This window comes from Globicephala melas, chromosome 15 (assembly GCF_963455315.2).
Source record: "Globicephala melas chromosome 15, mGloMel1.2, whole genome shotgun sequence".
NCBI lineage: Eukaryota > Metazoa > Chordata > Mammalia > Artiodactyla > Delphinidae > Globicephala > Globicephala melas.
In genome coordinates, this window is record NC_083328.1 from 15,144,619 (window position 1) to 15,155,182 (window position 10,564).

A 10,564-nucleotide genomic window follows, 5' to 3' on the forward strand; every position below is an offset into this window, starting at 1 on the left:
AATCTGCCCTTCAGGGCACCAGCCCCTGGATTCCCCCCAGGGGAAGATTAATGGTTACCCCTGGGGCAATGAGCCGACAAGTCCCCCCTCCCTGGATTTGTTTAGCTGAATCAGTTCTCAGCGAGGCTGCAGGCTGGTCCTGCGGAGCTGGACACTTTCAAATTCAAGAGCACTCCCCTTCCTGGGCCTTAGCCCCCACCCCTTCCCCAGAGCTCCAGGCTCAAAATCACTTCTTTCACCTGCTGAAAATACTTACCCTTCAGCTTTGACCTAGGGATCCCGGCTGAGCCAGCCCCCTGATTCTGACTAACCAAGAGGGATCATTTTCAAACCCAAATCTGACAGTGTCACTCCCCTGCTTAGGAAGCCTCCATAGCTCCCCATCACACCCTGGAGGAGGCAGCAGCTTCTCAGCCTGATGCCCCGACCCCTGTCCACCCTTCCCCTTGCTCCTCCATACCAAACCCAGAGTGAAATCATATTTCCTTCCCATTCCCTTGCCCAACCCAGCCCCTGTATTCTCATACCCTCAAACTTTTGTATGAGCTGTGCCTTCTGCCTAGAATGCCCCCCTGCCTCTCATATGGTCAGCTCCTACTTAGCCTTTAGTGCCCAGCCCATGGCATCTCTTTGGGAAAAACTTCTTGGACTTTGCTGACACAGTTCTGAGCACATTGCATGGACCTTGCCTGGGTCCATGTCTGTCTCCCCAGTTGACCAAAGACTCCTCAAGAGCAGGAAATGATCTGATTCATCCCTGGCGCCCCATTGCTCAGCACAGGGCTGGATGCAAGAAGGGAGAGGCTGGATAAATAGCCATACCTCTGCCTTTCTAGAAGAACTGACCCGACTTGGATGTCTGATTTTGGGAACTGGGTTCATGCTGGAGATGGGGAACGGAGAACAATATTTTAGGGGAATGTGATGAGTTATTTAAGGAATGCCTTCATTTTGGTCCCTTCAAAAGCAGACTCTACGATGAGAATTGGGGTGCAATGACTGTATTGGGGAGCCGATCCCAGTAAGGAGTGGGGAAGAGAGACAAAGAAAGGAGAAAAGCCAATAAAGCATGTATTAATCGAAAGGTTACCACTGTGACAATCCCAGTGGGGACCCTCTGAGACACTGTGGAGAACTCACCTCAGCACTGACCCCCAAGGGGCCAGAAAGCTGGGGTATTCATTCACCAATCCCTGTCTCTAACTGGCTGGAGGTTATGGAACTTCCCCCACCCACCCCAGGCCCTCCTCCAGAGAGGACCCTTAGACAGAAACTCAGGGAGCAGCTGGGGAGACTGAGTGTCTGGGAAGTGTCTGCATACGACTTCCCAGGTGGGCCAGGTGGATATGGGCAGGGCACCCACAGTGTCTGCTTCAGTGGGTGATGAATTTGAAGGGCCTGGGAGAAATCCAGGGGCAAGCATCAGAGGACACGTTGGGGTTATGGGCACTTAAAATCAAATCTATGTGTCCTCGCGGGGTCCTGCAAAGCCCTTCGTGAGGTGGCACCTGATTCCTCTTTGACCTCATCTCCAACTACTCTCTCCCTTGCTCACTCTAATCATCCACACTGGCCTTCTTTGCTTTCTTCCAATGTGCCAAGCTCTTTCCTACCGCCTGGCCTTTGCACTTGCTGTTTCCTCTGCCTGGGATGCTCTCCTCAGGCTCTTTGCCTGGCTGCCTCTTTCCTCAACCTTCAAAGTCTCAATGTACATATTCACAGAGGCCTTCTCTGACAATCTGGTTCAAGTACTCCCTTCCCCACCTTCACTAACTTAGTTCTCTATTTTTTCCTTCTAGCCTTCGCTCCTTTCCTTCCTTCCTCATTCCTTCCTTCATTAGCCAACATTTATGGAGCACTTACCACATGCTAGACAGCATCCTAGACGCTGGACAGATAACGGTCGGCAAAACAAACATGTCATCTGACACACAAACTCCCAGGAGCTTGCCTTCATTTCAGAAATAAACAAGCAACAAACAAACACTTATTTGCAATAGTGATAAGTGAGGGACTAGGGAGGTGCTGTGGGTGGAAACTAGAGGGAAGGGCCAGCTTTACCTAGGCCATCAAGGAAGTCCCCATTACTTCATCATGCTTGTCACTGTGTGTTTGTTTTTCCTCTGTCTCCCCTACTAGACTGTGAGGCCAAGGAACATGTTCCCTATGGTCTCCCCAGCACCTGGCATGGAGCCTAGGACAGCACGTGCTCAGTAAACACTTGGTAAATGAATGGCTCAAGACTTGGTGGTGGTTACAAGCCAAGGGATGGAAAGCATTCCCCAGGAAGAATTTGTGGAAGAGGAAGAGCAGGAGGCCTAGGAAGACCCAGGGGGTGGAGCCTCAGAGAGGAAAGGATCTGGGGGTTCTGCCCGAGGCCAAGACAGAGAACCTCACCTTTGTCTCTTGCCCACACATGTTCTCCTTGGCTGTTAGCTCCTCCTTGAGCTGGAAGGGCCTCTGATAATCCATTGTTTACAGCCTCAAAGGTCCCTGTAGTTAGGCCCCAGGAATCCAGGCCCCCTCCCTAGGGAACTTCAGAGTCTTAGAGAGGCCTCTGGGGCTTAGGGATTCAGATGGAGCCTGAACTTCTCCATACTTAAGAACCCCTGGCCCCACCCTTCTCTGCTGGGGCTAGGCTCAGGTGTCACCTCCTCCAGGAAGCCCTCCTTGACTTCCAATCTGAGTTAGAAGCCTCCTTCTGGCTCTTACAGCCCCCAGCGCTTCCCTCAGTCACTGCCCTGACCACCCCAAGTGTCATCCTCTGCCTAGCGGAGCTGTTATGAGTCAATACCCATATGAGGGAAGCTGTAATTTAATGCCCAGATCCAAAAGGTGGGCACAAATTGGCACTTGAATGGAGCCCCATCTCTGAGGGTCTTTTAAGGAGGGGGAAAAATCTGGAAACCAGCCAAGGTGGCAAGGTGGAAGGGAGTGGGAGGGGTACAGATTAAGTGCGTATTTCGAGGATATAAGGAAATGAAGGATGGGGGGTTGGGGACGGGAAGGTTTGGTGGGTCCTGCTTGAGCTCCCGTCCCGGCTTGTCACCGTCTGTACAATCCTGCGCAGGTGGCCAGCTTTTCCTCAGGCGCATCTGACAGGTGAAGGACAGCCTGCAAGGGCTGAGTCTGAAGGTCCGGCTCCCGCCACAGGGCGGTGGCCTAGAACGCATCACGCATCACAGCCCGAGACAGTATAAGGGGCGGGGCGTCGCAACGCGAGGCACTCCCGCGCAGAGACACAGCACCTGTGTGACGTGGAATGTGTGTTTATGTTGGTAGAAAAAAGTGCACTGAGCAGTGAGGGGCGGGGAGAGGGACATCCTGGCCTGGCCTCGGATTCGTGGGAATTGCAAGGGCCCTCCTCCAGTCGGGGGGCTCCCTCAAGGCTGGGAATAAAGTGAAGGGCTCACGCGGGATCGCTTGCCAGTGTACGACCCACTTCGTGGGGCGCGTGGCCTTAGGATCGGCGGGGCTTTTTCTGAACTCGCCCATGGAGAACGTACAGTACCTTCGGGGCCTGTCCCTCCAGTGGGTGGGGCCTCACGGAGCTGGGCTGGGGGAGCCGCACGCTCTAAGAGCAAGGCCTTGGGGTCTGGAGAGCCCGGTCTTTTCGGGAAGGGCGAGGTTTGGGGGGCCGTGCTCTCCCAAAGGGGCGAGCCCGGCAGGCGGTCAGCCGAAGAGCTTGAGGAAGCAGGGCTGGCAGTAGGGCTTGCCCGCGCGCTCCTGGAAGGAGCCCTTGGTTAGCGGGCGCAGGCAGAAGGTGCAGGTGAAGTGGTCCGGATGGAAGCGGCGGCCCAGGGCCGACACGCATCGGCCGGTCACCGGGAGGCCACACGTGGCGCACAGCGACCCGCGCCGCGCGTGGAAATGGTTCTCGCACAGCGGACGGCCCTCGTGCTCAAAAAAGCTGCCTCCCGAGAAGGGCGCGAAGCATTCCTGGGGAAGGGCAACCGAGAAAGGATGGGTCAGCGCCGATCTCCAGACGAAATAACTTGCCCTACGAGCTGAATAACCCGACCCCAGTCCCAAGACCCCCCCCCCCCCGCAGCCCCTCGCACTGCCCTCAAAGGCGAAGCCTCCCCTCCCCAGGACCCTGCTCTGAATAATCGCCCCGCCCCAGGCTCCTAGTCCCGCCCCGCGCTGGCCTGTCCCTCCCAGGCCCCGCCCCCCAGCCACGCACCCTGCAGACAAAACAGTCTGGGTGCCAGAGTGCGCTGAGCGCCGAGATGTAGTTATCCAGAATGGGGCCTTGGCAGCCCTGGCAGCGCGGGGCGAAGAGCTGCAGGAAGTCTCGGCGGCAGTAGGGGCGGCCCTCCCGCTCGTGGAAACCTAGGAGCGGGAACCGAGTAGGAGGAAGGAAAAGAGTGCGCGGTGGCACCAGGAGCCCCACAAAATCTGAGGCTATGGGGCCAGGGGAGGTGGTAGGCCGAGAGGGATGGGGTCTGGGGCGGGAGCAGAGCGGGAACGGATGGGATGGGAACACACAGGTGGGACAGGTTGGGGCCAGGAGAGAGCAGGAGAAAATTCGCGGCCCCGAGGACTTCGGAGGTCGTAGTGCGCTGGCCCAAAGAGAGCAGGGCGGGATGTCAAGCGGACCCGCGGCTTTCAAGGTGGGAGTCAAGCTCTCACCCTCATCTCCGAAGGGCTCCCCGCAACTGACGCAGCAGAAATGCTCCGGGTGCCAGTGGGTGCCCAAGGCAGTAACCATCTTCTGCGGGGAATAAAAGGGAGCACTCAGTGTGGCCTTCAATTTCTACTCCCCTCCCTCTTCCACCCTGAACCTAGGTGAGTGGGTTGAAGTACGAGTGTAAGGTGTGGGAGACCTAAGCAGGAACTTGGGAATCAAAGAGAGAGGGCGAAGTCTAAAGGGCCGTGGACGAGAACGAGGGACGGGGCTGGGGTGGGCGTGGGAATGGGAGAAGTGTAAGTGGATGAGGCCCATCCCACAGGCGCCTTGGGTGAGACAGAGGCGGGGCTCACGTGTCGGATGGGTTGATTGCAGAGGCCACATCGTGGGGAGAAGCGCTCGAAGTAGCACTCGGGACAGAAGGGAGCTCCATCCTTCTCGAAGAAGCTGCTGCCTCCCAGGGCTGTGGAACAGCCACCGCATACGAAGTGCTCAGGGTGCCAAGCACGGCCGAGCGCCGTCACCACCTGTGAGTTGGGGGGTGAGGCCTGGGTCAGAGTGGCCCTCGGGCTGCCATGTGCCCAGTGAGTCAAGGTTTGCGTAGCACTTTTCGAATCTTATCTCTGAGCAATCAGGATGAAGAATCTAACGTTAAAGTCACTCAGTCTGTAAGTGATGGAGACTCAACCCGTCTTCCAGCACAGTGCCTAGGGCCCAGCATACTTTAGGAACCCACAAAAATGTTGTAGTTTCTTTTAAAATTAGAAGAAAAAATGAGCTAGGAGAAGAATGACTTCATATATAATACTAATATATCCATCTTTATACCAACACAGTCATAAAATGCAATTTTTAATATATTTTATTAATGGAAGAAGGGGCCCATGAAGGTGAAAATGCTTAGGGCCCACGAAAGTCATAATGCCACCCTGCTTTGCTGAGATTGGAAATTCTAGGATGGTGGTAGGGTGCTTTATCTAGCAGGAGGAACTAGGTCAGCCACTGGGCACCGTTGCCAGTAACATCTGCTCAGTAATAAGCCAAGGACCGGAGCTCCCGAACCAGACAGGTGGGTGGAGCCAATGAGGCTTTTGTGGAGATTAATTGAGATGGGGGTTTGTAAAGGAGCTAGCGTACAGCCTGGCACACGGTAGGACCAGAATAAATAATAACTGGATTGGAATTCTTACTCTGCCACTTACTTGCTGTGTGACTTGGGCCTTCAGTTTCCTCATCCGTAACATATGAACAACAATAATACCCACTGGCCCTCAGTAAAGATGGGTCTGTGGGTCTCTACTCCCTTGTTCGCAGGGCTCCACTTACTTGCCCAGCAATGGGTTTATTGCAGGAGCCACAGAGGCCCTTGGCTTGGGTGGGAACGCCTCGGCGGCTGAGGTCAGACTGAAGCAGCCCCAGCATGGTGTCTAGGCTGCCTTCGCCAGCGGGCCCTGGTGGGGAGGAGGAGCCCTCATTCACGGAGCTTGGCACTGGTGGCTGGGTTGGCCCAGAGGCCGGAAGCTGCAGCGGAGAGGACAGGAGAGTTGAGTCAGCAAGGCAGCAGATGTGGGAGGGTCTGAAATGGGTTGAGAGCCACAAATCCACACTGGCCCACCCCTCACTCCCTGAGTGACTCACATGATTCTGGACACGGAAGTCAGAGAGTGAGGCCATCAGCCTATCTAGCTCCAGGGTGGCTGAGGTGGCTGAAGGCTTTGGGAGAACAGGGGATGGACTGGGAGGGCTGTGAAGAACACAACTTGTGTCAGCTTAGAGCCCCAGAGTAATGCTTCCTCCTGTAACTCAGGCATCCAGGACTGATCACCCCTCTCCCAGCCCTGCCAACTATGCCAAACTCACAGGCTGGGCCTTTTCTTGTCCTCAGATTGGTCCTCCTTCTGCTCTCCTGCAGTCTCCTTGCTAGATGGGAACTGAGACATTATTTCATCTGCAGAGAGGACAGAAGGGCACTGGACATGGGGCCATGCTCTAGCCTCCTTCCCAGGTAAGGCTTTAGCTGCTACTCTGGGAAGGCTATACCCACTTAGTGTCTGCCCTGCCCTGCCCCCCATCACATCAAACCCTGCCCCAATTACCCTGGTACCTGTGATGTTGAACTGAGTAGCGTTAAGTTCCTGAAGCAACCGGTCTAGCTCACAGAGACCCGTGCCCAAGACACCACAGGAAGAGGAGAATGGAGGGGCTGCAGGGGCCGCAGGCTTCGGGGACCGAGGCTTGCATACCGTGCTGGGAAACAGGGTGGGGGCCTGGGTTCAGGGGTGGGGAATACAAGACTGAGTCTCAATGGGCTCCCCATCCCCCAGTACCCAGCCCCCTCACCTGTACAGATGATCCTTGTCCCCAGAGGCTCCTGAAGATTCCCCGGACCCCATCTATAGAGAAGGACATATGTGTGGGATGATAGGCCTGCGCCTCACCCACTCAGGCCTAGATTCCCTTTGCCCCTGCCAAACCTGGCCCTAGTGGTTGCCGCAGTCCCCAGCATCTGATCTCACCTGTGTCAGAGGAGACGTGAGGGGCTCTGGGGGCCGCTCTTTTAGAGCCCCTGACCTTGGCATGTGAGAGGTTGTGGTCTCCAGGTCAGAGAGCAGGGCATCTGCAGGGAGAGGCCGTCAGGGTGAGAGGTTGGGAGGTCAAGGTTAAGGCAGAGACAGGGCCTTAAGAGATCAGAGAACAAGTGTTCTAAGTGGGCAGTGTTTGAGGAAGACGGAAGCCAGTATTAGGAGCAGAGGTCAAGAATCAGAAGAAACACAAAGCCAGACCAAGGCAGAGATGTGGAAGGGCAGCAAGGACTATTTATGATCAGAACATTCCACATGGCTCATCCTGAGATTCATATACAAATTCAGCTACCTGATTCTTTTATTCTCCGAATCTTCCGTAATGCAGTCAAAAGCGGCTTTTTACTGGAGCCAAATTTGGCTTCACCCCAAATTGCTCAACTGGCTGTATGCCTGACACCAGCTTTCTGATTGGATGCTCTTTCTGCCACACCCCCTACACCTAAAGAGACCCCTCCCAGCCCTGGCCCACCTCCAGACGCCACGGGGCTCCACCCTATGCACCTCATTGGTGAGTCCGCTGGGACCTGCTTTCTGATTGGCTTATTCTTCACCGTACCAGTGCGCGTTACCCCAGCTGAGCAGCACCCCCTACTGCAGGGTGCTGGATCCTTTTCTCTCCCACGAAGGGCACAGCTTTCCAGCCCCAGTTCTAACAGACAGGGAGGATGAGATGCCTGGGTGCGCCTTCCTGCCCCAAAACCGACAGACAGATACACACACACACACACACACACACACACACACACACACACACACACACGCTGCCCCCCAGGCCTGCATCCCCAGATCCGAATCCTTTGAACTCATTACCTTCCAGAATCTAGAAGTCCCTGACCCTTTACTCCGCATCTCTGAGCGCCTTGGTAGAACACTTAACCTCTCCCTGGCATCTTGGCACTCATCTATTATACTTTCTGCCCCAAGGACCTGACCCCTACCATACTTAAGGGCCCTTAACTCTTTCATTCCCAAAACCTTAGGGCAAGCCCATTTTCTTCTCCAGAACTTGATGTCATATTCTCCCTTCCCGTCTACTTTCCCAGTCCCTGGACCCAAGGTGCCTTTAACTCCTCCCTTCCCAAAGCTCCTGAGCCCAGACGCCGACAGGCGCTGCGCCTCCCTGCCCATCCGTCCGCAGCCAGTGATGGAGGAGTGGAGCGAGGGAAGAAGGGAGGGAGCAGCCAGTCTGGCAAAGGCAGGAAGGGAGAGGCAGGAAGGGGGACGTGGAGTCGGAAAGGAGGCGCCGGCAGAGACCAGAAGCGAGAAGACAGGAGGCAGGGATGGAGAGATGCCGGGAGTGCGAAGGGGGCGCCAGGATGGGGAAGCGGGTCCAGGCGGTGGGGAGGGACTGGGGACAAGGGGACCCGGGCCCCACTCACCCAGGTCCTCCATGACGGGGCGCGGGCAGACCTCGCGGGGCGAGCAGGGCGGGGGCCGTGTCCGGTGGGGGCGGGGGGCGGGGGGACGTCCGGGAGCTGGAGGCCCAGCCGTGACCATGTAAGGAAGCCGGGACCCGCTGGGATAGGGCTGGGGGGGGGGGCAATGAACGGGAGAACCCGGGGTGGGGGCCTGAAAGGGAGGGAGGGCCCCGGGCCCCGGCCCACTCAGGCCCAGCCTGCTTGCTTGCTGCGGAGACGGCCACACCCCAGCCTTGGCCTCAGCTGCCGGGAGCCCCCGGCGGCCAGAGCCAAAGTAAGAAAGTGGCTCTTGCAGACTAAGCTGGGGATCCTCTGCCCGGGAGACCCTTAGACACACACTGAGGTCCCCAAGCCCACCGCCACCCCAAAACTAGCACCCTGAGTCCTAGACAGAGCTCCTCTCCCACCCAGGCTGTTCCTGGGAGCCTGCTCCAGACAGAGTCTTGGGGTTGGAGGTGGGAGTGATGTTCTAAGGATCAGTCAGATCCCAGGTTCAGAGACCTTCCCTTAGAGACCGTGACAATGACATAAACAGAGATCCCAAAGGGCACGCAAACTAGATACAAAGAAATCTTTCAGAGACAGAGACACACAATGAACCCACCCACAGACTCTAAGTCATAGTGTTGGAAACGGATATACAGACACAGGTAAACAGAAACCAAGGCCCCAGCCCCACACAGACTCAGGGGAAACACTCCCAGGCAGCCAGCCCCAGCCAGCCGTCCCCAGCACTGAGATGAGCCAGACCTGTCCCAAAAGAGCCCTTTCCCAAGATACTGCTGAACATAGCGAAGAAAGCAAGACACAGACTCCAGCCACAAAGGAACAAGAGGCCTTCCCTGGACTGAGACCCTGAGAAATCAAGTCGGAAACGAGAAACTCTAGAGATAGGTGTGGACAGACACAACAAGTGTGGCTGCAGCCACTGGACTGTGGGTCTCAACCCAGACCTGAGTCCAGATGTGAGCACTGGAATGGGGGCAGGGGGTTCCTCAACCCAGCAGTAAATCAGAACCTGGGAGCTTTTTTCAAAATACTGATGCCCAAGTCACCCTCCCCTCAGTCCAATTCAGTCAGAAAGGGCCCAGGCATCAGTATTTTTAAAAAGCTCTCTGTGGACTTCCCTGGCAGTCCAGTGGTTAGGACTCCATGCTTCCACTGCAGAGGGCATGGGTTGGATCCCTGGTCAGGGAACTAAGATACTGCATGCAGATCCCATATGCCACGTGTCACAAAAAAAAAAAAAAAAAAAAAAGACAGAGAAATGAATGATCCTTATATAAATATTTATATAATACATTAGCGGGAAAAAAAAAAGCTCTCTGGGTGGTTTTAAGGCACAGCCTGAGAACAGAGACCTGGACACTCCCTGAGGCACAGAGGCAGCACGGGGCAACCTTAGCTCCCCAGAAGCTAGCAGACAAGCCCAGTCCAGACACTGTCCTCAAAGTCAGGCTGCCACCTAAGTGGCCAGTGATCTGGGAGCCAGATTATGGAGACCCTGCCTGGACGACCAAAGCAACGCAAGCGCTTTCCTCACCTGAATGCCAACCTAGGGCTCCAGCTCCCTCTGGGCACGACTAAGGGCCTCAGGGCCTTGAAGAACACAGTAGGTCTTCCCTCAGAAAAATGGCAGGACAGTTGGCCCAAGATATGAAAATGGATCCAGAGACTAAAGACCCACGATGGGTGAAGGGAACTGAGGAAACCATAATGCCAAGGTCTTGGATGTACATCCCCACTCTCACATCCCCTCAGCACAACCCTCTTAGTCCTGATCAAGGTCTGTGTCCAGCTGGGTGGCTATCTGAGCAATGAAGTAGCCTCAGCAGGAAGCAGGCTTCCCCTGGGGCCTAAAACCACATCCTCAGAAGCAGCCTGGGAACTCAACCATATCCCAGGGCTCCAGGAACCAGCGCATAATTACT

At 55.8% G+C, this 10,564-nt stretch overlaps 1 protein-coding gene across 2 annotated transcripts; it reads right to left on the bottom strand.

Annotated features, from left to right (window-relative positions):
* Nucleotides 1-888: 888 nt before the first annotated feature.
* TGFB1I1 (transforming growth factor beta 1 induced transcript 1) lies at nt 889-8,694 on the bottom strand. 2 transcript variants are annotated; one of them, XM_060284508.1, is made up of 11 exons: nt 8,595-8,694; nt 7,147-7,308; nt 6,971-7,023; nt 6,735-6,877; nt 6,491-6,578; nt 6,269-6,374; nt 5,957-6,151; nt 4,984-5,157; nt 4,633-4,714; nt 4,184-4,332; nt 889-3,939 (listed from the first exon to the last, which is right to left on the bottom strand). In XM_060284508.1, exons 2-11 carry the CDS (start codon nt 7,207-7,209, stop codon nt 3,673-3,675), a joined length of 1,320 nt encoding a protein of 439 aa, XP_060140491.1. In that variant the 5' UTR covers nt 7,210-7,308; nt 8,595-8,694; the 3' UTR covers nt 889-3,672. The 2 variants fall into 2 exon arrangements, with proteins under 2 accessions (XP_060140491.1, XP_030727709.1); XM_030871849.2 differs by having other exon boundaries at nt 7,147-7,247; nt 8,595-8,644.
* Nucleotides 8,695-10,564: the final 1,870 nt, after the last annotated feature.

Bases quoted from the DNA above. Each gene is read 5' to 3' on its own strand.
- TGFB1I1 (XM_030871849.2), bottom strand. The intron at 7,024-7,146 runs GTGAGATCAGAT...CCTTCTCTATAG, and splicing joins TCACGTCTCCTCTGACACAG to ATGGGGTCCGGGGAATCTTC. The intron at 6,375-6,490 runs GTGAGTTTGGCA...TGTTCTTCACAG, and splicing joins GACAAGAAAAGGCCCAGCCT to CCCTCCCAGTCCATCCCCTG.